At 47.5% G+C, this 26,046-nt stretch overlaps 6 protein-coding genes across 6 annotated transcripts; 3 read left to right on the top strand and 3 right to left on the bottom strand.

The window, feature by feature from the left end:
• The first annotated feature begins 36 nt into the window (after positions 1-36).
• Positions 37-1,188, top strand: F5J12DRAFT_928815 (uncharacterized protein). Its single transcript, XM_051749461.1, has 3 exons — positions 37-395; positions 451-1,006; positions 1,057-1,188. The coding sequence occupies exons 1-3, from the start codon at positions 59-61 to the stop codon at positions 1,100-1,102; spliced, it is 939 nt and encodes a 312-aa protein (XP_051597460.1). The 5' UTR covers positions 37-58; the 3' UTR covers positions 1,103-1,188.
• Positions 1,189-1,732: 544 nt separating this feature from the next.
• On the bottom strand, positions 1,733-4,180 carry F5J12DRAFT_784826 (tryptophan synthase beta subunit-like PLP-dependent enzyme; the record flags this gene model as incomplete). The annotated part of the gene is made up of 10 exons (XM_051743115.1): positions 1,733-2,209; positions 2,430-2,471; positions 2,565-2,607; positions 2,661-2,683; positions 2,713-3,268; positions 3,291-3,356; positions 3,441-3,497; positions 3,711-3,850; positions 3,971-4,030; positions 4,055-4,180. The coding sequence occupies 10 exons, from the start codon at positions 4,178-4,180 to the stop codon at positions 1,733-1,735; spliced, it is 1,590 nt and encodes a 529-aa protein (XP_051597459.1).
• A 1,042-nt stretch (positions 4,181-5,222) lies between these two features.
• F5J12DRAFT_784825 (uncharacterized protein) lies at positions 5,223-6,133 on the top strand (the record flags this gene model as incomplete). Its single annotated transcript, XM_051743114.1, has 7 exons — positions 5,223-5,267; positions 5,295-5,417; positions 5,444-5,535; positions 5,629-5,681; positions 5,733-5,837; positions 5,871-5,942; positions 6,018-6,133. 7 exons carry the CDS (start codon positions 5,223-5,225, stop codon positions 6,131-6,133), a joined length of 606 nt encoding a protein of 201 aa, XP_051597458.1.
• A 3,676-nt stretch (positions 6,134-9,809) lies between these two features.
• On the bottom strand, positions 9,810-10,644 carry F5J12DRAFT_287517 (uncharacterized protein). The gene is made up of 2 exons (XM_051738745.1): positions 10,623-10,644; positions 9,810-10,555 (listed from the first exon to the last, which is right to left on the bottom strand). The coding sequence occupies exon 2, from the start codon at positions 10,377-10,379 to the stop codon at positions 9,915-9,917; it is 465 nt and encodes a 154-aa protein (XP_051597457.1). The 5' UTR covers positions 10,380-10,555; positions 10,623-10,644; the 3' UTR covers positions 9,810-9,914.
• A 6,518-nt stretch (positions 10,645-17,162) lies between these two features.
• F5J12DRAFT_784824 (uncharacterized protein) lies at positions 17,163-17,712 on the bottom strand (the record flags this gene model as incomplete). The annotated part of the gene is made up of 3 exons (XM_051743113.1): positions 17,163-17,301; positions 17,471-17,625; positions 17,647-17,712. The coding sequence occupies 3 exons, from the start codon at positions 17,710-17,712 to the stop codon at positions 17,163-17,165; spliced, it is 360 nt and encodes a 119-aa protein (XP_051597456.1).
• A 673-nt stretch (positions 17,713-18,385) lies between these two features.
• Positions 18,386-18,999, top strand: F5J12DRAFT_784823 (uncharacterized protein; the record flags this gene model as incomplete). Its single annotated transcript, XM_051743112.1, has 4 exons — positions 18,386-18,403; positions 18,565-18,643; positions 18,691-18,870; positions 18,953-18,999. 4 exons carry the CDS (start codon positions 18,386-18,388, stop codon positions 18,997-18,999), a joined length of 324 nt encoding a protein of 107 aa, XP_051597455.1.
• Between the last annotated feature and the right edge of the window lie 7,047 nt (positions 19,000-26,046).

The following is a 26,046-nucleotide window of genomic DNA, read 5'->3' as shown; positions in this document are numbered from 1 at the left end:
CCGTTGCCATCTGCACTATATATTGTATGATTGTAGGTCGGCGTTCAATGTCCCTCAGATGCCTTCTATGTATTCTTTGCCTCTCGAACTTAAACGTCATATCCTTGGCTATTGCAACATTCAGGATATCGCTGCCTTAGCGCAGGCCAGTGCTCCACTCAATGTTATCGCGCATGATTACATTGAACACTGCCTGCATGTCATGACGGCCACATTCTTCGGCTCGACCAAGACGCTGAAAAGCATCTTGCGAGCGTGTGATGCGGTCGTTTTGGGTTTGTGTGCTCTGCACATCCTGCTACCAGCAAACGAGACTTCGTGGTCTCCCCCGAATCTCGATATATATGTGTCCTGCCGTTATTTGGCCAGCATCTCTGTCCTATTGGAACGTGAAGGTAAGTGCGGTATCCTGTCGACCCAGGCGGCTGCTCACTGGCGTGCATGAGTCAGGGTACGAAATTGTGCGGCAACAATCAATAAATGGAGGACCACACGATTCGTCTTCAATTCGAGCTGTGGTTTCATTTTCCAACACGCGTCAGTGCATCGATGTCATCGTCTCCACAACGGCGGCAGCCGTTTCTCCCATTTTCGAATGTCACAGCACTGCGGTCATGAACTTCATCATGGCCGACAGCGTGTTCTGTGCCTATCCCGCACTCACCCTCCGTCTCATGTCTATGGTAAATCCGGGCCCTGTATATTTCGGTCCTTGGGGTGTCAAGACGATGCAGGCCCTCATAAAATACGGCGCTCGTGGTTTTCGGTTGGTGCCATGCAATGACGTCCATGGACTATCTGCTGTTTTCAGATCAATGCCTCGCTCGATCACAGACCGTGATTGCCTTTGGGTCAACACGAACATGATGTCCTGTGTAACAATGTCACCTAGTGACGTTTTCTACTCGTTGGGGTTCATCAACCTCATTTGGCTTCTGGGTGGTTACATATGTGGCGCTACGTATCCCTTTATCCGTGCACAGTGTTTTCTGATTGAGGATGATTCGTAAGTGTCTTCTGTCGTCGAGTATTTCCCTTGATTCTGATTGACGATAGCCATGATCTCTTGGGACCTCACTTCCTCGGAAGTGTGGAGTTTTAGGTGGCTTGATGGGTTTCGTGGTCGGGTTTCTCTAAGTTTTGGTAGTTTCACGAGGTTATGTATCTCTACATTGTATTATGTGGTCGAATGGCACTAGTGCATGTAGTGCGTTGGACATGGGCTACGTTCCAGGGTGGGAAACAAGGGGCCTGCCAGCGGCGCCAGCCATGTTCTAGTTGAATGTTGAGGGGGGAAGATGAGGCTGCCATCATCATTTGGGTGCACAAGCAAGCATAGTCATGGAGTTATATGTAGGTTCATACTTGTTCATTAACTGCCTGGAATGCACATTTTGCCCTCATTTACATGATCACTCACAGCTTCTACAATCTTTCCCTTCTATGTCTAGATTCCATCTACCATCTTTCAAATGTGCCAGTCAGGTGATCAGCCCATTTTCTGGGCAAGAGCTGGGAGATCTGTTCTATGTCTTTGTCACCTCTCCCAGAGAGGCACTGTATTCCAGTGTGTCAACAGAGGTAAGAGAAACCGGTAAACATGTCATTTGCAGTAACTAGGTTGGTTTCCTTGGGAAGTGACTTCGCTCGGCAAATGCCCTCCCACAGAGCATGCAAAGATTCCAATGCTGAAATGCATCATCAAACATGCCCCCTCCATAATCAAAGAACACTATCCTGAAATGATACCCTTGAGTTGAGTGTACAGACGGAATCCTCTCAAAGCTTCCTCGTCCGTCGCAACGATGTACTCAGCACGTTTGCCGTCCTTCAACCAGGAGTGTTCTGGTCCAACACCAGGATAATCCAATCCAACACTGATAGAATGCATTTCTATGATTTGACCAGGGGGATCTTGTAGGACATACGTTCGAACTCTATGCAAGACACCTGGTTTGCCTCTAGCTAGCGTGGCACCGTGACGATCACCGTGATACCTTGCCGGGAGTGAGTACACAAGGGCGATAAATTCATCCATATACTCATCCTCGCTTCCTGCCTCAACGCCCACGAGGTGTACAGATGGATCCAGGATGAACTCGTAAAAGGACCCAATGGCATTGCTGCCGCCTCCAACGCATGCGACAACCACATCCGGAAGTTTCCCTGCCGCCTCCTTCATCTGTGCTTTGATTTCACGTCCGATCAGCTTTCGATAGTCGCGGACCATAGTCAGGAATGGGTGAGGGCCGAAACAGGATCCGATGAGGAAATGGGTTGTAGCCAAGGTTCGTAACCTAATCTCTCATTGCTGTGTTAACAGCATCCTTCTTCAGGGCGAGTTGGGCACCTTGGCACCAAGCATCCGCATACAGAAGACGTTTGGAGCTTGTCTCCGTACATCCTCGGCACTCATATAGATGACGCACTCCATCCCGAAACAAGTACACCATGTTGTCTGGTACCCGTTTCTGCAATAACGCGAGTTTTGCTGAGACATTTAGCCAACAGGATCTCGGCTGACGCTCAGCCTAAACCACTGAAAGGAACGGGCAAACGCGCACCTGCCCAACCGCGTTATCGATTTTATGTAACCCTGTATGGTTGCTGTAAAAGCATGAGATCAGACCGATTGAACTGTGTGATTAGCAGACACGTACAGATCTTGTCGTTTCAGCCAAATCTGTGCACCATTAGCATACTTGGTCAGACCTTCTGCAAAATACCGTATAGCTTGGAAGGGCGGTTCATGTAACCATAGTGGCTTTCGAACTCATCCCAGAACATTGGATCATTCTGCATAGCGTTGTGAGCCTCCTCTAACTCGATGAGACAGCTGAAAAGTGCTTCCGGTACATACTGGCCGAAGCGCGGGAGGAGAAATCTCATTCCAGTCAGTCGAGATATTGCAGCAACGACCGGGTAATGATATTGCGAACTTTGGACTCCGGCAGTGGAGGAGTTGGGGGGCGATGGTCCCTGGAGTCCTCTGCAGAAGTTCTCAACTACCTGAGGAACTTGACTGGCCGGCGCTTCTTTGATGAGGGAGGCTATGCGACTCCCGACGACGACGCCATGAGCTCCAGCTTCGACGACGGCGTCAAAGTGAACCTGTGTAGCAACTCCGAAACCCGCGGCAAGGGGTATGAAAGCGTGCTTGCAGATACGAGCGATGATGTCGGGAAACTCGCTGTTCACGAACCCTTTGACAGAAGAACCGGTGGATCCCATCTGGGGGATGCGGTATACATATTCTGATGACAACCAACTAATATAAAGGAAGAACTTACACGCGAAACGACATAAATGAAGGAATCTGTGACGGAAGCCAAGTCGGTGCAGGGACGTTGACAGTGCTATGAGAGGGACATAGGACAGGCTATAGGACTATCAATGAGTTTTCTTTGGATTCATGATCTAATGGCATGTGCTAGACCCACCCCAGTGCCGGGCACAGATGCACTGGCAGCGATTCAACAGCTTCTTGTACGTCCTTCCTATTCGTTGACCCCAGGACTTTAGCACACACAAAACAAGAACACGAACCCCTAGGACCAATCACCTCAACAAGTGTTGTAAGTGAGCGCGCCATGGCTAAAGAGGGACACAAAATAACTTTGATTTCGGAGGGTTGGAACTCGCACTATAAAATGCTTATTCTCTTTTGCGGGCATGGCAAGTTGCTTGGAATCCGTCAGCACCTCACTGACACGCTTTCTATACTTGCCGGGTCAAGCGTGACAGCCCTTGTCCCAACTACCACTGCTCCGCTCCTTCCCATCTCCCCACTAACAAGAGCCGTCCAGACGTCCAGCCTACATTTCGTTGGATAATGGTTCGTTGCGAGGCTCTGCCTAGAACAAGTGTTGTGACATAGTTGTTGTTGATCAAGACTAGTAGCCCTGCGCCGATATCGGGGGAACGGTCAGCTGCGATAAACACGAGTTGGCTGCAGAAAATTTAGACGTACCCACCCGCTCGTATAGTTCGCATCTTTGCGCCTCATCATCTCAAGGCACGAGGTGGGGACCTGAAGCGATCTGTCATAGCACACTAGCACGATATATTCATCCGTGTGCACCGTCGCTTCCTGCCTCAACACCCAACGAGGTACACTGATGTATCCGGGATAAACTCGTAGAAGGACCCGTGCCAGCACCAACGTATGCGACAGCCGCATGTCGACACTCTCCTGTCGCTTCCCTCATATGTGCTTTGATTTCACCTCTTTCCAATCGCAGACAATATACGGGAGTTGATGATGGATCCGACGAGGAAGTGCGTTGCAGGAAGGTTCGCATCCCAATCTCCCATTGCGTCGTTAACAGCCTCCTTCAGGGTTTTCGAGTCAATCTCGACAGATACGACCTAAGCGCATCGTATTCAGTATCTTGATTGATTTACATGGCGACAAATTGGGCACCTCAACAACAAGTATCGTCATATGGGAAATGTTCAGAACTTATCTCTGTGCATTCTTGGCACGCACATAGCTTACGCATTCCATCTGAAACGGGCACACACGGTCGCATTTGCTACTCCAGCACCCTTGTCTGCGATAATGCGATATGTTTTGAGACACCTGGCCAACGTTCGGACTAAAGGTTCAAAAGAACGGGAATACGCACACATGGCTAACTGCATAATTGATTTGATGCGACCCTGTACGGTTGTTGCAAAAGCATGAGATCGGGTCGGTTGTACCGCGTGATTGGCGGACACCTACAGATCACCTCTCTTCCACCAGATCTGTGCACCGTTGGCAGAGTTTGTCAGGCTCTCTGCAAAGTATAACTACCAGCTCGCCCAGGGAGACTATGCGAATCTTGACGACGACGGCGTCAAAGTGAATCGCAGACACGAACGACGGTACTTCGAAGACATCTGCTCCCCCAGGTTCCAACGGCGAAAGGACGGGGAAGGTGTCAATCCTCTCTCGAGTGACAACAGTGACCGAAGCCCCAATACTGGACGACGTTGAGCACTTCAGATATCGCAGACGTGGATCCCAGTGTGCGGACGGGCGTCGTTCCGAATCCAATACTCTCGGCATCATCGAATCCGGGTTCGCAAGTTCCATTCCGGGACAGCAGAGCGCCCGTTCAGATCTCAGACCTGGCGAGTCCATCGATGCGACGAACACCAGCTGACAGCAAACCCAGCTCAACCAACCCCCGACACATCACGCGACTCATGTGACATGCCGGGAGAAAGTGACAGGAATGCCAAAGGATGTAGATGCAAAGACGAGTGGTGCGTCTATCAAGGTGCGTGAAGGTACACCATGCTACTAGAATGTCTACCTGATGAGAGAGGACAAGAACCGACTATATGCTTGGCAACGACTCCGGCACCTTGGGCAACTGCAAACAGATCAATTATGGAAGCGTAATGGAGCTGAACTTTTTATGTTGGTTGTGAGTGCGAATGACTCGTCGTTCAGGTAGAGTCTTATGTCTTTCCCATGTGTTTAGAACGAGTCAATGTTGCTAGCGAGAACGATTGGGTTGCGTTGGTCATTCGGGTGTTCTGGCAGTGAGTTTCGCTGCCGCGGCTGGAGGGGAATGCATCGCTTAAAGAAGGTACCTTACTTATATCCAGGTGATGCACAATCTCTGATCGACGAAGACTACCCCTTTCTGCCATTCCTGTTTGGATATGCTTAGCAAAGAGGTATGTCCGTATGTGTTGCCGTTTGGGCGTTCCGTTCGACATTGATCGGCCATGTGTAGGACACAAGCAGCTCCGGCCAAAAGCGGTCCACGATAACGAGGTTGTCGACGAGTCTGCAAACGACTATACGTACTTTGCTTGTATCAAGTTTATTAATTCCGTCTGTCAGTTCTCATATGTGTCACCGTCGGCCGTAGTCCTAACCAGCGTTTCAGATAAAAGCTGCGTCTCTCCGATGGCACTCTCCTATGTTAGACGACGTCTCAGCTGTAAGTGGTCTTCCGCAATCCCGCTTACTCAACACTCAAGCCCAGTGAAAACTCGACATGTCCGGGCGTGGCCAGACATGACCAAATATGAGTCGGAGCGGACGTCGGAATTATACCACGAGGGAACATGTTCCGAAAGAAAACTGGACGATTCTTATATTTGCAAAATGTTGGGGCAGTACTTGGCATGACCATATATTAGAATTTTACCACCAAAATAAATTGTCACATTCCAACATATTCTTCAGTGCATGCTGCATGCTCGTGAAATCTACTTGAATCTCACTAGATATGGTTATTACTGGCTTTGCAGTTTATATGAAATATTGCCATACATGCACCAATATCATTTGCATTGCTATGATAACTAGTACACATTACCCCCTACCAGCTGTCCATGGAGACAACTACAGGAGAGCAGGGAATGATGAGAGCAAGTCTAACATGGGTAAACAAATGCAGAATAAATTAACAAAAATGCCTTGAAAGCGAGATGCATGCAGGGGAATCATTGCAACACAAATGCAAGTGCAGAGACATGAAAGTGAGACAGGTGGGTGCAAGAAGTGTGCGAGTGCAGAGACATGAAAACAAACCAAATGCATATGACATGGTGTGCAAGTCCAAAGTGATATAGCGATAGCTTGAGTGCTTGAATGTGAGATGAATGTGAGTTGTCCTCAGTAGATGGTGCCATTGCATATAGTCTTTGGGTCCCAGCCACCACTTTTAACCTATACTCTGTTAGTGTGAAATCATCACAACTAATGGCTACTTTACCAAACTTGCAGCCTTGTCAACATAGGACTAGAATATAAGCTCTGTTAGTGGTGAGGGCAGTTGGAAGAAGTAGATGATACCTTGACTTTGTCAGCAGAAAGTGAATTTTAGTATTTCTGGAAGTGGTTCTGTTCAGTTGAATTCTCTTGAGCCATTGAAGTGTGCAGAGGTTTCTGATAATCCAATACATCAGACCAAAAAATAGTAACAATTTAAACATACCATCCATTCTTGGTTGGACTAGGTCACATCCTCCTGGGCACCTTCACATTGCCCTTGGCAGACTTGGTGGTCATTGATGGAATTGCCATTCCTTCATTCTCTATCTTGCTGCCATTCAGGTCACTTGGGAGCTTGGGTAGGGACTCCCAAGCCTTGTTGGCAGCAATCGCCAAGCACACTCTAAGAAACATCATCAGAAAAGGTTCCTATTCATGTGTATACTCACAGTGGGTTAACTGATATCTTGGTAGGAATGACAGTGACTGGCTCTGGCTCTGGTTGGGGTGTGCATGGCACAATCTCCTTCTCATTTGTGCATGTCATTTCCTCTGCAACAGAAGGGAGATGGGATGTGTTGCTAAGAGGTGGAGATGGTAACACCATCAAGGCTGTGCCCTCTGCAATAGATGGAAGATGGGACATGTTGTTGACAGGTGGAGATGGTAATGCCATTGAGGCTGCACCCTCTGTGATAGACAGAAGATGGGTCATCTTGCTGACAGGCAGAGATGGTAATGCTGTTGAGGCTGCACCCTCTGCAATAGATGGAAGATGGGTCATCTTGCTGACAGGCAGAGATGACAACAACATTGGAGAGAGGTTTGACACTGCCAAACCAGTGTTATCAATTTTGTGGTCCTCTTAAAAACTGGCTTTCACTGCAGTTCATTGAGATTGTATGGAATACACTCACCTTTCATTCTTTTATCTGGTGTTTCTGACTTGACATTAGCTTCAAGGAGTTTCTGTTTCTTGTCCTTCTTGTCCATCTCCATGTCCTCATCATTATCTTTGCAGTCCTGAGATTTTTTCATCTTCCAAATCCCCTCACTGTCCAAATGGGTCTTCTGCCATGCTGGGTATGAGTTGCTTGCTAAGTAGTCCAGCTTCCAACCATTCTTTGCAAATCTGAAAAGCAGGAATGCACTCTCCATGAGGTTATGAGTTAATTGCCTACCACTCACACACAACTGACCCCAAGATTTTGGAGCCAGTTTGCAGTTAGCTAATTCTGCCCACCCCCTCAAAGTGTCTTTTGGATGGCCTTTGCTGTGCTGTCAGATGGTGGATTGCTGTTGTCTTCCTTGAGGAATCCAAGTGTCCCACATGTGCTAAGTCATCCCTCAGATGACTCAAGGAAGGCATTCCAATCACTTTGATCCCAGAAACAGATTTTCAGATGAGTTTCAGGTGTTGGGCATGTAAAATCGCTTGGAGATGACTGTGGGACCATCATTGTATCAAACTGTGCTGGGTCTGTTTCATGTAAGCCAACTGCACCTGCTAGGTGCTGAAACACACCCCTGCATCTGTCAATCCAAAGTTAGTAGATGTGTCAGTTAGACATTACTGCAGAGTATTATTTTCGACAGTCAACTTGAAAACTTGTGACTCAAGTACTTTGCTGTGCTCTTGTAGTACTGCAATCTGCTTCAAGCTGGGATGACTATATGTGCCCTAAAACAAAGTGATCAGTCAAACTGACTCAAGAAATGTGTAACTTATGCTATGAAATGGGGACAGTGTGGACATGGTTGCCTCACCTGCTATTGGCAAAATGCTGAAGTCATTTAATGACTGTGAGAAACTATAGTGATCTGGCTGTATTGTCAGGGTGTCCACTTGACCAAAGTCGTTTAGAAGCATTGTTTGAGTTCCTATCATTCCCATTGTGTGCAGAGTCATGCATATGACATTGGACCAAACACACAGTAATGTGGCTTACCCGAGTGCCCAACAGCTTCAATCAGCAAAACCAATATGAGAAGATCAGAGGTATCCACATCACAAAATGGCTTCTGGCTGTTGAACTAATTGAGTGGACTGCTATTACTTCCTTTGCAATCTGTGTATGTGTCCAATCAGTAAGTTGATGATAAAACATACCTCAAGTTCTGTATTGTTTTCTGGATGCACTTGGGCATTTTTGGTGTGCTTGCACTGTCCTATGAAATGGTTAGGGTCCTTGTTTTCCTTGGCTTGTTTGGCTAGTCCATGGTGCACCTCAGCTGTACAAACACTGGGGGGCACAGAATCATCAAAAGCCTGTGGTGAGTCTGGTGTGCCTGGGGCAGCCGGTATATTGGAAATGTGCTCTCCCAAGAGTCTTGCCAAACATATACATTGCCTTTCTTCATTTGTTGGTGCTTCATTGAGATGTTGTAGCCATGTAGTATGGGGGGACACCTTGTGCAAGTGCCCAAAGCTGTATTTTGTGCAGATGCAATTGTATTGGTCCATAGTGAATACAACAGTTGGTGGAAAGTTGTGGAGGACAAGGCAAAGAAAAGCTTCACATGCATGCGAAGTAAAGCTAGTAAAGCGTTGCTTTGCGTTTTCGCTATTGACCATCGCATCAATGCGGACTTCGCATCACAAAAAAGTTGCATTATCAGATTGAGTAACAAAAACTAAGAACGGGTAATAGTCCTAAATAGGAAATTCATAATGCAGCATTTCTGGCTATGCCTGGACATGTCGAGCTTTCACTGGGACTCAAGTACCGCATTTCCCTTTCTCAAATACTTTTTACAGATAAAAACACGGTAAAAGGTCAGCGCAGGAGTGATCAAAGTGTACGCAGCAGAGGTACTAGGCAAACTTCCTGTCATCCAACATTTCCCCTTCGGGTCAGGTTCCCCTCCGCCATCTAAGACAGGCAAAAATAGCGCACATCATGGACATATCCATGAAGGGCGGGGTTATTGTGTGGGATACCTATCCCGAGTGCTTTTGCTACGATGCAGCCAGGCAAAATGATCGAGGGACCTGAGATACGACCGGTTCCGTTGGGTACTGTTGCCGACTCTAGTGTAGCAATGCACGAGGTAGAATGTTAATTCACGCAGTTTCATCACTGAGAATGTGCATATCACCCCCTAGAGTCAGACAGCGTTCCGCTACCAGGAAAACAAGCAGGTGTTTGACAATTCGAAGCTCAACAATGTTACAACCGCAATATTGCATATTTCAAGCTCCGGATACTCGTAAACCCATGTGTAAGAGCGAGGGAAAATCTACGAGGATGTGGCAGTTCGCTAGCCAACGAGATGGGTAAGTCACCGACTGAACTGGTCCGGTAGAGTCCATCATCTTTCGTTGGAAAGTGACATAGGAGGAAATTCCTGATCCTTTGCGGATTGGTGCCTCTGCTGATAATAGACCTGAAAGTTCTGCGCTTCCCAGAAACATCCTCCGAAGGCTCCTGCCTCCAATGCGCCAACCTGCTACGCGATCATGGCGAAGGAAAACCACTGCACTCCGATCGAGGCGATCCAACATGCCCTCATAAAAAAGGCTAGCGAGAAGCAACAACTCGATGACCATGGATGAGCCGCACTTACCCACTCCAAGCGCAATCGGTGCGAATGCCAACCTTGTCTCGGAGCACCGTCTTGGCGTGATGCCTCGGAGAATAGTCGACGAGGTCATCATAGCGAGCGGTATGTTCTGTGAATTCTCGTTCTATATCATGCTCGAATGTGAGGTCAATAGTTTCCGGGTGACACAGGCCAGGTGAATGCTACATAGGGATATGCGCCAGAACTGATGTTATGATGTTAGAGTATCTACGGAGAATTGAGGAACTAAGTTTGCAGTGGAATTAGTGACTGTCTCGAACGCAAGACGACATTGAGAAAAGCGCAGAATACTATCACGAGGAAATGGGAGACTTACGCGTAGCACAGCGGAAATCCTGGGACGATGTGTTATCGGTCGACGATGCCTAAGCGGGGAACCGTGGCATTTCGTCGATCGCAGCACCTTGGCCGAGCTGCTTGCTATTCAGTGGAGAGTTAGTACAACTCATAAATTCAATCATGTGCAGACACAGGGCTGCGGGGGAGTCTGAGTGAGGATGGTGGAAGACAAGTCTCTGCACGCTTCGTACGACAACGGTGTTGTAACGCAGTGGTTCATGCAGGGTGACTTACCTATGGTGTCTACCTCAGATGCCAGATGCCTCGGTTACTTCTTGTTTGTTATCCCCGGCCGTTGCTGCCGTTCGATGACGACCACCCGTTGTGACGCTCTCCACAGGGGCATGCAAGGCGAGATGGAAAAAGTCGGAGCTCGAGCGAGAGGCGTTTGGTGAGATGGAAGAGGGAAGGGGACAGAGACAGCAGAATGAGCGCTGAGCGCTGAGCGTGGCTATGAGAGCAGACAGCCATCCACACGTGTACGCCAGACACCTACACAGCACGCAACTACTACTCGAACGACATTGTAATCTAACTTACAGTCACCGCAATCCAACTCTCAGTACATATCGCTTCCAAACTATCAATTCCTCAATGGCCAGACTCCAGCCAAAGAAACGTCGTTTGCCATATATTGGAAAGTCTCCCTCATCAGCGCCTAACGTCCCTCCAGTAAGCAATCTGCTTTTGCCAACGCACCAGACTAATGGATCGGCCAAACACAAGTCTCAAGGGCAGTCCGAGGCTCCTGTTGGAGGCATTGCATCGAATCCTGGGCATTCGGGTCATGGTTTCAAGGGCAAACTGGCCGCTATGAAAAGTCGCTTCATTCGGTCTCACCGAGGCCCGTCAAGTTCCTCTGCCGATCCCATTGTATCTGAAGGGGCCCATGAAGACCCAGAACCGCGAAAAGTTGCCCAAGATGTTGATGTAGGTGTTTTGTGGCGTCCGGCACTGCAACAATGCTAAGCGCTTATTTTTCATAGACTCAAGGGCTGCCCAGTAAAGCAGAACCTGATCCTGACCCAGCTTTGGCAGATGACAACCTCGATATTGCTCGACAAGTTTTCGACAGCATGAAACCCATCCCCCGTGCTGGCGAAATTGCTGTCAACACTGTCGCAAAAGCTAGTACCGCGGTTGCTGACCTTCAGAACTTGAGTAGCACCTATCTCCAACCTCTTAAAATCTTTAACAATGTAGTCACCACCATTGCAAACGTGCGTAGGTTTGTTCTGGCATCTGCGCTGCGACTGAACGATCCCACGCAGGTCCATCCCTACGCCCAGATAGCGCTGGGCATTCTCACGGCCGCTTCCCAAGTACGCCTCAGGGTCCATTATTTACTTTCTTTACTCACCGCCCTTGCGCTAGTTGATTATTACGCAAGCGAACCTAGATAGGGCGATATCGGAGCTCTTGAAAAAAGTCGGTTCTGTGTACGCATTCCTTTTGGAAGACGACACCATGAAGAACATTGATACCATGAGACTCCCGTTGGCAAAAATCGCGCAGGTAATCAATGCCTGTGCGCAGTTCATCAGAGATTACTCAGAAACAACAAACTTTTGTACGTCTGTTGTTCTCTGGTTGAGATTTTGACCTCATACCTTCTCAGGGAAGAGACTCGGAAAGAACATAATGTCCGAGACGCAGACTGCTATCAACGACTACGCCAAGACTCTAGACGAGCTGATGCAGCAATACCGAGACTGCCAGGCCCGGGACATCCAGATCAACGTGTATCGCGTTCTCGAGGACCTGAACATGGAGGGCATGGCTTACGCAGACGGGGCGGGCTTGAATACGATGAAGAAATGCCTAGAGAACACGAGGATAGAGATTCTACAAGACATCATTAACTGGGTCAACGATACCCTCCCCGACACCCGACGGATTTTATGGCTTCACGGGCAGGCTGGAAGGGGCAAATCTGCGATCGCCCATACCATAGCATCCTGGCTCAAGGATGTGGGAGGGCTTGGATCCTGCTTTTGTTTTGCTCGTGACAAGCAGGCTGAGCGTCGGGAAGAGAAGATGCTGACGACTCTTTCCCATGATTTGGCCAACCGCTACCCCGCTTTTCGACGAGCATTAGGTCATGTTCTCGCTGAAGACCCCTCTCTTAAGAGGACGCCCGACTTGTTGCAACAGTGGCAAAAACTGATCTTGGAACCGTTGTCCAAGGCTGCAGGTTCTATTGTCGGGAATGTAGTGGTGGTGATCGATGCGTTGGACGAAAGCGGAGAGGTTTTATCGAGGAAGCATATTCTGTCGCTTCTGGCGTCGAAGGAGGCCGCAAAGTTGCCGTCGAATTTTCGGATCTTGCTAACATCCCGAGCCTTACCGGATATCCAACGTGCTCTAAGGGATGCCATGAACGTCAAAGCGATGTGTCTGGACGATGTCCCTGCAGAGCTGTCGCAACGTGACATCACTCTATTCGTTTCGAAGGAACTTCTTAGTCTCAAAGACAGTATTGGGCCGATGGAGATACAGCAGATCGTTCACAAGTCGAATGGCTTGTTCGAGTGGGCACGTCTGGCTTGCGAATTTGTCGACCCGAATCGCGCCTTTGGTGAAACTGTGGAAGAACGATTCAAAAGCCTAATAGCCATCCCATCGGACGAGGGGAAGACACTTTTGGATGGCATGTATGCCACCATCCTAGGCAGCGTCGTGCCAAAGTCAGGGACACCATTTCTGCGGTTCCGCTCCGTCATGCAGCAGCTTCTGACGATGTTGGAACCTTTGCCCATGGCGGCGTTGAATCATATGCGCAGTCTCTTCCCTACTGAAGCAGACCACTATGATGTAGTCATAGTCCTTCAATTCATGGCTCCAGTGCTGGGGGGTATTGCTGACCACTCATCTCCTGTTCGACCTCTCCATGCATCCTTTTATGACTTCCTAACTGATCATTCGCGAAGTGGAGTCTACTTCATCGACACTTCTGACTCAAGTAATCTAGCCTATGCCTCGTTGCAAGTGCTCGCCAAGGAGCTGCGTTTCAACATCTGCAGGCTGGAAAATTCATACCTCAGCAACTCCCAGATTCCTGACTTGGCGGAGAGAATCAAGTCAAATATTCCACAACACTTATCCTATTCGTGCAAATTCTGGGCAGAGCATTTGGAGATGGCCAAGTTTGACTCGTACCTTGCAACATCTGTGCAAGGCATTGTAGAGAGTGAAAAAATGCTGTTCTGGATTGAGGCTCTCAGCCTTCTTGGAGCATTGGGGAGTGCTGAATCCTCTCTTGCAATCACAGGCAGATGGTTACAGGTAAGTACTTCAGTTGCTGAGTGGCATTTAATGTCATCTGATGTCATGTGCAGGGCCAGGCAGGTTGTGAAGTACCAGCAGCATTAGCAATGGATGGGGTCAAATTGTTGCAGAACTTTACCACAGCAATTTCATGCAGTGCACCACACCTATACCTGTCTGCATTGCCCATTGCACCTTCTACTTCCTTGTTGTCCAGACAGCTTATGCCCAAATTCTCCCACCTTGTACAAATTGCTCAGGGGGGTCTGCAGGACTGGCCAGCTGTGCAGCTTGCCCTACAGGGGCATACTTCTTATGTCACCTCAGTTGCATTCTCCCCTGATGGCAACAGGATTGTCTCAGGCTCAGGGGACAACACTGTGAGGGTCTGGGATGCAAAGAGTGGAGATCAGATTGGCAGCCCTCTGGAGGGGCATACTTCTAATGTCACCTCAGTTGCATTCTCCCCTGATGGCAACAGGATTGTCTCAGGCTCTTTGGACAAGACTGTGAGGGTCTGGGATGCAAAGAGTGGAGATCAGATTGGCAGCCCTCTGAAGGGGCATACTTGGCATGTCACCTCAGTTGCATTCTCCCCTGATGGCAACAGGATTGTCTCAGGCTCAGGGGACAACACTGTAAGGGTCTGGGATGCAAAGAGTGGAGATCAGATTGGCAGCCCTCTGAAGGGGCATACTTCAAATGTCACCTCAGTTGCATTCTCCCCTGACAGCAACAGGATTGTCTCAGGCTCAGGGGACAACACTGTGAGGGTCTGGGATGCAAAGAGTGGAGATCAGACTGGCAGCCCTCTGGAGGGACATAGTAATTGGGTCACCTCAGTTGCATTCTCCCCTGATGGCAACAGCATTGTCTCAGGCTCAGAGGACAACACTGTGAGGGTCTGGGATGCAAAGAGTGGAGATCAGATTGGCAGCCCTCTGAAGGGGCATACTTCTTATGTCACCTCAGTTGCATTCTCCCCTGATGGCAACAGGATTGTCTCAGGCTCAGAGGACAAGACTGTGAGGGTCTGGGATGCAAGGAGTGGAGATCAGATTGGCAGCCCTCTGAAGGGGCATACTCGGGATGTCACCTCAGTTGCATTCTCCCCTGATGGCAACAGGATTGTCTCAGGCTCTTTGGACAACACTGTGAGGGTCTGGGATGCAAAGAGTGGAGATCAGATTGGCAGCCCTCTGAAGGGGCATAGTAGTTGGGTCACCTCAGTTGCATTCTCCTGTGATGGCAACAGGATTGTCTCAGGCTCAGGGGACAAGACTGTGAGGGTCTGGGATGCAAAGAGTGGAGATCAGATTTGCAGCCCTCTGGAGGGGCATACTTGGAATGTCACCTCAGTTGCATTCTCCCCTGATGGCAACAGGATTGTCTCAGGCTCTTTGGACAACACTGTGAGGGTCTGGGATGCAAAGAGTGGAGATCAGATTGGCAGCCCTCTGAAGGGGCATAGTAATTGGGTCACCTCAGTTGCATTCTCCTGTGATGGCAACAGCATTGTCTCAGGCTCTTGGGACAAGACTGTGAGGGTCTGGGATGCACAGAGTGGAGATCAGATTGGCACCCCTCTGAAGGGGCATACTCAGCATGTCCTCTCAGTTGCATTCTCCCCTGATGGCAACAGGATTGTCTCAGGCTCTTTGGACAAGACAGTGAGGGTCTGGGATGCAAAGAGTGGAGATCAGATTGGCAGCCCTCTGAAGGGGCATACTTCAAGTGTCACCTCAGTTGCATTCTCCCCTGATGGCAACAGGATTGTCTCAGGCTCAAGGGATGAGACTGTGAGGCTCTGGGATGCAAAGAGTGGAGATCAGATTGGCAGCCCTCTGAAGGGGCATACTTCAAGTGTCACCTCAGTTGCATTCTCCCCTGATGGCAACAGGATTGTCTCAGGCTCAAGGGATGAGACTGTGAGGCTCTGGGATGCAAAGAGTGGAGATCAGATTGGCACCCCTCTGAAGGGGCATACTCAGGATGTCACCTCAGTTGCATTCTCCCCTGATGGCAACAGGATTGTCTCAGGCTCAGAGGACAAGACTGTGAGGGTCTGGGATGCAAGGAGTGGAGATCAGATTGGCACCCCTCTGAAGGGGCATACTCAGGATGCCCACTCAGTTGCATTCTCCTCTGATCCCAATATGATTATCTCTGGCTCAATGGGTGAAGCTGTTGGGATCTCAGGAGGTGGGAATGGTCCTCCTACCATGTTGCATGTTAATGGTGAGTCCATTATTTACAGCTATCTGTATTTATGCTGTTACAGTATCTGACTTTATTCTGACAGCCACTCATATTCATGGGACACATCCCATTTGTTTTTCTTCAGTCTCATCACATGCATTACCTGACAGTGGACAACTTCTTGATGACCACACATTGGAGGACATAACTCAACCAGTCCTGCTGCACCCTGATGGCTGGATCAGAGGCTCACAGGGGAGATTGCTTTTATGGATACCTGCATCTTTGCAGACCCCATTTTATTCAATGCATACCAAATTAATCATTCCTGGAGGATGTTGTGTGGAGCTGGACTTGAGTGAAATGGTCCATGGAAACAAATGGCAGGACTGTTTCAAATATGTTTCCTAGTGTTGATACATATGCACTTTATCCTTGTCAATGACTTTGTATTCTACACACTAAGTACAGTATGAACAATAGAATGTTGCATTGGCACTTGTATTGGTATCAAACACCTGACAAATTACCCACCTCACTCATCAACCACCTCAAATGTACATCATGTGCTAAATTCAATGACTCACAGGTTGCACACGGTCATCAGCTGGATTTCCTCCACAATTTCTCAAATGTGCTGGTCAAGGTGGTCAGCCCATTTCTATGTAAGAGCTGAGAGATTCCAGTGTGTTGACAAGGCAGGGAGAACCTGTAAATGTTGAATCTTCACCAACATCCTTGACTACCCAAGGAACTGGACCAGACCACACATGCAGACTATGTGACTCTTGATAATGACAGCATCAAGGTGGATTTCAGATACAAATGATGGTGTCAAGAAGTTTGCTGTCCACCAACCCTTAAATGGAAGGCTAAGTGGTCCCCATCTGAGAGAGGTGACATGCATACTCTGGTAATGTTGAGCTTGCACAAAAGCAAAATTTTATATGAGACAGGAAGCCAGCACAGGGATATCAACAGTGCCACATGAGGGACAAGCCTATAGGCCATCAATGAGTTTGCTTTGGGCCCCAGATTCAATGACCTACACTCACCCCACTTCCATGCAATTCCTGTGAAAACCAGATGCCTCTTCAGGCAGGAAGTCCTCTGCAATGAATCTGCTAGCACCAGCATCACATGTGCCCTGTCTGCATGTTTTAGTGGCATTCAAGGATAGGGGTACCAACCTGCACAAGTTGATGAGCACAAATAACCTTATCAAGTTTTAAACTTGACTCACTTATTAGAAGTAATGGAACCATAAGGCCATTGCTCCAAGAATCACTGCATAGTTTACTCCATTTTGAGGAGCAACCTGATGTGTTCCTTATAGAGATTTGGAATGAATGGACTTACAGGGGTAGTGTCTTGATCACTGTGATGGGGTTATAGAATGGAACACCAACATCAAAGACATCTGCTTGTGCAGCTTGCATCACCCAAAGGACAGGGATGGTGTCATCCTTCCTTGAGTGACCTGCAGTGACAACAGTGACCAAAGCATGGCTTCCCTAACAGCCAATGTCAAGCACTTTAGATATTGCAGCCTTTGGTGGGTAGAACCCATGTGCAGATGGGTGTGGTTCTGGATCTGACATTCTCACCATAATCATTGAATGCTGTGAAATTGTGAGATGGGTTCAAAAGTTCCATTCTGGGACCATAGAATGTCCTTTCAAAATCAGCCCAAATGGCACATCCACTGAGGCCACAAAATCCACAGCACACTGCTGACAAACTCCCATTGCATGATCACAAAGACAGCACAGGAATTGTAACCCACATGGGTATCAAGAAGATAGTCTAAAGGATATTGAAATTGGCACAAGAGCTATTAGAGATTGTAACAGTGAGCAAACATAAGATTTGAGGAGTTCAGGCCTGTTGCTTGAGAGTTAGACATAGCATCTGTAAATTGATCTTTCTAATGACATGATTCACAGTTGTGACCTCTGCAGGCCCTGGGTCCAAGTCTGAGATCCAACTGCTACTTTGACAGTTGACATATATTGAAGTGGGGTAGATTGAGGTGCAGTGCCTCCCAGAGTGAAACATGGAAACAAGTTGTTTCTTTGCCAGATCTCACAACTTCCAAGACACCTCCAAATCAGCAACAAAAATTGTGGTCCCTCAAGTTATCTTATTAAGTGGTGCAGGACCCATGAAACACAATGAAAGAAGCTCTTTGTAGACTCTACACAAGATGCTTGAGAGGAAGGTGGGAATAAGTGGCAATTGTGACATGGGAAGGGTGCCATCTATGTTGAGATCATGAAGGCAATCTTCTCAGTCAGTGACAGGACACCCAAATTCCAGGTCCTTGCTTGAGACAACCCATCTGTCTTTGCTGCTCTTATCTGCAGTTGACTTGGCATGTGCATGCTTTTTTTTGAAATAAAAAAATTACCACTTAAACATTTTATAGTTTAAAAACTAAGTATTGAAAACAGAATGCACTAATCAAGCAGATGGGTGCTGGATGCTGCTATGAGGATCTGGTGGGCAGCAACAGTGCAAAAAATATCATCAGTATGCAGACTTTTTTTCATATCTGTCACTTTATTAATTGTTATCAGTAACAATCAAGAAGGAATTTCCATGGTGGGGAGAATTGCATGGGTGGTGGTGCATGAACCCCACCTACAATAACACCTGGAGTGCAGATGTTAGCAGGCAGGATTTTGCAAAGCATGTGGTTGAGCTGTTTGAGCTTTGGCCAAACCCATTGGGTGGAGACCCCAGTTTTTCCTCTGCAGGTGTGCCAACTTCACTGAGCCCAAAGAAGGCAAAATAGGGGAGGGTAGCAACAATTTTGGTACTGATGACATTTTTTTGCAGAAGATTCTATGAGAGCAGATGTCAAGACACTGTCATTTACCATCTGATTCACAGCAAGCATTTTACAATTTTCTTTGTACAAACATAGGGACAGAAATCTTTGAAAAGATACTTTTTTTTATCTCATGTTCTCTGCTGAAACAACTGGCAATAATGTTGAATTTTGAAAAGTGTTTCTGACAGAAGACATGACATAGTGGATTTCCAATATTTTATTGGTGAAAAACAATTACCATGACCCACCACCAAAAACCAAAAACAATCATCAAAAAAATTAGTAGTACTGTTTTCTACATGTTATGTAATACATTAATCAAATACTTTACCACAAAATAATTTAAACACACTGATCATTGAAGAACATGTAATTTTACATAGAACATCAAAAGTAAATGATATATGTTTTGTATGTGATAATAATAAAAACATTTGGCCAAGTCTTTCAATGTTCACCTGAAAAAAAAACAGAACAGCAGTTCAATGGTTTCTCTAAAAACATGACATGCTAAACTACAATTGTTATGTACAAGAACATGGTACTGAGAGCATGCCAAGTGTTCTAGGTCAAATTACAGTATCATATCTCCCAGAAAACATGATAAATAAATAATGTATTAAAATATCCTGTTCTACCACAGAATAACTGTGAAGTAGGCATGTTATATGTAGAGGTGTTGTGAAGGTTCTGAGCTGTTTAGGTTCATTTGTGGGAATGACTGCCTTGTGCACAGATCCAAGTTTGTCTCTCTTTGACATTGTTTCATAGGTGACAAGCTGACCACTCCCTTCCAGTGTGCTTGAATTGTTTTTCCAATATTTCAGCATCTCTGCCCTAGCTGCATCATCAGGCCTCTTGCTGCTCTGCTCTGCTGTGCACTTAGTCCCTCAGTAGCTTGTCAGCATATTGAGGTCTATCTACAGATTCCACAATTATATCCTAAAATAAAAGATGAAACACATAAAACAGTACAATGTATCACTGATAAAATGACTCATCCAGTTCTTCCAATGAGGACCATGGTGGGTCTGTCATGCACAAAATATCCTGTTTGACAGTTGTCAACAGACAAACATGACAATTTTACTCATTGAATTATTCAAATATGGCACAACATTCCAAGGGTGTTACAAATGTATACTAGGCATATTTAGGACATAACAATGTAATCTGCATGAGCCAATTTTTGTTATACTAAGTTTTTGAAATTTACCCAAAAATGTGGCCAGCCCCCAAAAGAATTTGTAAAAATCCTGGAAAAAGCAGAATAAGTAGCATTAGCCTAGTACAGTATCATTGCAATGTCAGGGTGCAGCTGTCACACTAGTGAGGAGCAGAAAAAATTGAGCAAGTCTGAGGTTTGTGGTCATGTGAATTGCTGATCTTAGACACAGGAATGCCCTTGAAAACACACTGTAACATGCAACATGGCTGGTCTGCATAACCAGAGCTCAGCTGTTGTTGAAACAGGCAATGTGTCATGGTCATGCATTCATCCTAGGTCCTCACTCACTCCACACCCCTTTCTGCCAGTTGTTCACTCACTCTGCACCAACTCTGCCCAACTTCTGTCAGTTATGAGCTGTCTCCACTCCAGCTGCTGTCAGACTTGTACTGCTCTCCTACCAGACCAAATGGACCATTCTCTGAGGAGTCATGTGACTACCTTCAGACTCCTCCCTGACAGCTTGCAGTCAGGTACTCTGCAGTGCATGCACCACATGGTCCAGTGCCTGGACTGTTTCCTTTTCTGGATGTTCTATGTTACCCATTCATATGTCCTCCATCTACCCTTCATTCATTGTCTAGGAAGTTTTACTTGAAAATTGCTGGGTCTCCATATGTCAGTTCCAGTTCTGGTTACTGTACCTCTGTGGTAGTATAAAAGCATGTATCATACTCTGTCATTCCTCAGTACAAATATCAACTTAGTTCTTACTCCCTCTGTCTCTGTCTTCTGCCTGTCAGAGTTACCTCTGACTGTCCATCTGTACTCCCCCTCTGAAATATGAGGGCTGAGATCATGCAAGGGGGTAGCGCATGAACTAAACCCGATGCCCTCACTTCACTCTGCCCTTACCTTGGCAGATTTCGTTCCTGCCAACACTCTGCTAGTTGGAGTTCTGCTCTTTCTGTTGGACTTGCTTCCAAACCTCTCCCCAGACCTCATCCAGCATTGGAGTTGATCAGAGTAGGCCTGGACTTGACTGTATAATCATACTCACACTTGTACAATCTCATTTTCTGTCTTCTGAAAAACTTACACTGTTATGAGAACTTGAGCTCAATCCCAGAGAGAGGTCACTGAGAACCTTGCTGTTGTGCTAGCTAATCCATGTCGACTCCCTTCCATTGTTGAACAGTTCCAATCATTCTCCACTTGATGCCATTCTCACACTGAAGGCAAAAGCACTTTGCAAGCTGGTCACTCTGACCTCCACCCAACCACTTTCCATACTCCATCTCCTTGAAACTGAGATGATGGACCCGACCCTGATGACCCTGATGGTGATCCTAATGGTGGGGGCAGCAGTGACAGGGATATCCCTGAAGACCTGGCTGAGCCACCAGAGGATCCCCTTGTGGCTCCTGCTAGAGCTGTCCATGTGCTTGTGCAGTCTAGTTTGCACACTGGGGACTCCACTCTGAAAACCAAAGTCCATGAGCCTGACACTTTCAATGGCTCTGACCCTAAGAAACTCTGTGAGTTCCTCATACAATGTGAGCTGAACTTCCAGGACTGCCCCCACATGTTCTGCTCCAACAGAGCGAAGGTTACCTTCACTCAGTCTTATCTTAAGGGTATGGCCCTGGCTTGGTTTGAGCCAGACCTACTAAACCCTGACAATTATGACTGCCTGCTCTGGATGGATGACTATCATGAGTTCTTACAAGAGCTCACAACTAATTTTAGTCTGCATGATGCCATAGCAGATGCTGTCCAACAACTTGAGAACCTTACTATGAAGGATGGCTCTTGAATTACCAAATATGTCATGGAGTTCAATCACTGGGCTTCACAGGTCAAGGACTACAGTGTCAGTGCACTCTGCCACTGCTTTTATAGTGGACTTCCAGACTGCATCAAGGATGAGATTGCTGGCATAGGAAAACCTTCTACCCTTGCACAACTCTGTGAACCTGCTCAGACCGTTGATGTGTGCTACTGGGAGTGTAAAGCAGAGATCTCATGCACCACCAAATCTGCCACCAACAAGTTGCAGCCTTCCAGCTCTGACAACAAGTCTAAATCATTGTCCTCCACCTCTGCTCCAAAGTCCAATGCCAAGGGCAAGGGCAAGCAGAAAGATCTGCCCAAGTCCAGTATTGCCCATCTTCTGGGCAAGGATGGCAAACTCACCTCCACTGAATGCCAGCATAGGATGGAGAACAACCTCTGCCTCTTCTGTGGTGAGGCTGGCCACTCTGCTAAGGACTGTCCCAAGTCTACCTCTCATGCAGCCAAAGCCCATGCAGCTACAACTGGAACTCCACCTCCTCTGCCCATGGAGAAGGCAGAGCTGAAAAATTAGTCCACTCCTCCAGGGAGCTTGCACAGCCTGGAGGAAGCATTGATCCCAACTGTGCGCAACTGGACATCTGACTCAACGTGTCCACTCTCTCTAGTCCCAATTCTTTACTTCCATCTGTAACTCTTCTTGATTACTCTGTTGATGCTGTTTCTGCATTGATTGACTCTGGCTCTTCTCATTGTTTTGTAGACCCATCCATAATCAAAAAATATGCTATTCCTGTTTCCTCTGTTTCTCTGCCAGTTCCACTCCACTTGTTTGATGGTAGTACAAATGCTGTCATTTCCCAAGAGGTAGATCTTTCCCTCTGCTTTCCTTCTGGCAGTGTCAACTCTGTTTCATTTTATGTTACTCCATTGGATTCTTCATGTTCACTGGTGTTAGGACACAACTGGCTCACCTGCTTCAATCTGTCAATTGACTGGGTACTGGGCAGTATATCATTCCAACCATCATTACAGGGAATGCTGACACCCCAGGCACCTTCGTCACCTTCCACTGTGACCTCCGCTCCAGATCTGACACCCCCCACTCCATCTGCAGTTCCATCTGCACCTCCAACAGACTTGCTGCTCTCTGCTCTGCTTGTCTCACTTGTCAATGCTGCTGCATATGTCGGAGCCTTTGCTCTCCCTGGCTCTAGACAGTTCCACTTACAGCTCTCCACTGATGATGTGAAGCTTCATGTGTCCTCCACTTCCTCTCTGCCTCCTGACCTCTCCTCAGTCCCTCCTGAGTATCACGAGTTTGCCAACATCTTTAGTAAAGACAAGGCTACTGAACTTCTGCCACACTGCTCATTCAATCTCAAGATTGACCTCAAGGAAGGAGCTTCTCTGCCCATTGGCATGGTCTACTCTCTGTCTCCACCAGAGCTTGAAGCTCTCTGCACCTTCATTGATGAGCACCTTGGCTACAGTTTCATAAAGCAGTCCACCTCCACTCATGGTGCCCCTGTCCTCTTCATAAAGAAGAAGGACAGTTCACTCTGCCTCTGTGTGGACTATTGAGGACTCAATAAAATCACAAAAAAAGATCACTATCTGCTGCCACTCATCTCCAACCTACTTGACTCCCCAAGCCACACTAAAGTCTATACCAAGATTGACCTCTGCCATGCCTATCATCTGGTCCACATCGCAGATGGAGATGAATGGAAAACGGCTTTCCACACTCATTATGGTTCTTACAAGTGGCAGGTAATGCCATTCAGTCTGACTAATGTGCCTGTGGCTTTCCAGCAATTTGTTAATAGCATCTTTGCAGACATGCTTGATGTCTGCATCATGGTATACCTTGATGACATCTTTGTTTATTTGCAGGATGTGGAGTTGCACTGTGAACATGTAAAAGAGGTACTCTGCTGCCTTCGAAAGCATGGTCTTTATGCCAAGCCAGAGAAGTGCAAGTTTCACTCCAACTCTGTCAAGTACCTTGGTTATGTTCTTTCTCCCTCCGGTCTCACCATGTCTGCTGAGAAGGTTCAGGCAGTCTGCAACTGGCCTGAGCCATGGAAGGTGTGAGACATCCAGTCTTTCCTTGGCTTCACAAACTTCTACAGACAATTCATTAACAACTACTCTGACATTGTCATTCCACTCACTTGCCTCATGCAAAAGGGTGCTCCTTGGAACTTTTCCAAGGAGTGTCACTCTGCCTTCCTCTGCCTGAAGGATGCCTTCAGCTCTACTCCTGTCCTCACACACTGGGTTCCTGACACTCCACTTACAGTTGAAACTGACACCTCCAACTATGCCATTGCTGGCATTTTGTCAATCACCTGCTCCAATGGAGAGCTCTGCCCAGTTGCTTTCTACTCCCACACCATAGCTGTGCCAGAACTCAACTACAATACCCATGACAAGGAGCTGTTGGCTATCTTTGAGACTTTCTGCCATTGGTGGCATTACCTAGAAGGTTCCACCTTACCTGTTGACATGGTGACAGACCACAAAAACTTTGAGTATTTCTCCACCTCTAAGGTCCTCACTCATCAACAGGCCTGCTGGTCAGAGTACCTTTCACAGTTTAACCTTTCCATCTGCTTCTGACCTGGCTGCCTGGGAGCCAAACCTGACACAGGACATCTACCCAAAAGGGGGGGATAGGGACTATGCACAGGTAAATTCTCACAATCTCCACCAGCCATCTCCCAACCCTGACTAAGCCTCAGTGGTCCCTGGACTCTGATGGTCTACTCTGCCTTGATGGTCACATCTTTGTCCCTGACATTGATGACCTCTGCCTTCAAGTGCTTTGGTTCAAGCATGACCATCCTCTAGCAGGCTATTTCAGGCAAAACTGCACCCTAGAACTCATCTGCAGGGACTACATGTGGCCTAACCTCCACTCTGACATGAAAGAATATGTCAGGTCCTGCACTGCCTGTGGATGGGGCATAACTCTGTGTCACTGCCCTTATGGTCTACTGAAGCAACTCCCTGTCCCAGAGAGACCTTGGAACTCCATCTCCATGGACTTCATTGAACACCTCCCCAACTCTGATGGCTACTCTGCCATACTCATGGTAGTGGACCACCTCTCAAAGCAAGTGGTGTTTGTCCCCACCCATGACTCCATCACCTCTGCCAAACTTGCTAAGCTCTTCCTTACCCATGTCTTCTCCAAGCATGGAGTGCCAGCAAATGTCACCTCTGACAGAGGTCCTGAGTTTGTCTCACACTTCTTCTGCTCTCTAGGAAAGGCCCCTGATATGCATCTTCACTTCACTTTGGGTTACCACCCAGAAGGCAATGGCCAGACTGAGTGAATGAACCAGACCCTCAAGCAGTACCTTTGTGTCTACTGCAACTACCAACAAGACAACTGGGCTGAGCTGTTACCTCTAGCAGAGTTTGCTTTCAACAATGCACCAAGTGCAACTACTGGAGTTTCTCCCTTCTTCACTAACAAAGGATACCACCCAAACCTGTCTGTGGTCCCTGACCAAGACTTCACCTCTCAAAGGGCTCATGACTATGTCATTGAGCTCTCCACCCTTCATGACTTCCTCTGCTCTGAAATGTCCACTGCTCAGCAGCGCTACCAGGGTCCAGCAGATGCCAGATGCATACCTCTGCCTGGGTTTAAGGTTGGAGAACAGGCCCACAGAGGAGGGTTATGTGGGTGGAGTACTATGGCAGAGGTTGATATGGGCTGGGTTTGTGTGGATAGCATTCATGGAAAGCAGAGACTATGTCAGAAGTGTGGTCCAGCTCAGTTGCAAGCAACCAAGAGGTTTCCTCATTGGTGTTCTTGTAACCAGCCCAGTGGACTAGATACAAGAGTTGACAGTGGTGGCGATGGTGGTCCACCTTAGAGTCAAGTATCTCTGACACTTCATACTCAAGGTTGCCATCAACATCTACTGGCAGAGGTGGAGGTTGTTGTTGGTTTGGGAAAGGGTTAGCCACTGTGGCTTCCAGTTGTGAGACATGGAAGACTGGATATACCGAGCACATAGAATCAGGGAGCTTAAGGGTGATGGAGTGTGTACCCAGCCTGGCCAAGATGGTGAACAGACCTAAGTACTTTTTGGAGAGTTTTTCTGAAGGACGAGTGGA

Source organism: Pisolithus orientalis, assembly GCF_024613125.1.
Source record: "Pisolithus orientalis strain OTSU chromosome Unknown F5J12scaffold_29, whole genome shotgun sequence".
In the NCBI taxonomy this organism is placed as follows: Eukaryota; Fungi; Basidiomycota; class Agaricomycetes; order Boletales; family Pisolithaceae; genus Pisolithus; species Pisolithus orientalis.
The sequence above is the reverse complement of the archived record's forward strand: the minus strand, read 5'-3'. Positions and strand labels throughout refer to the sequence as shown.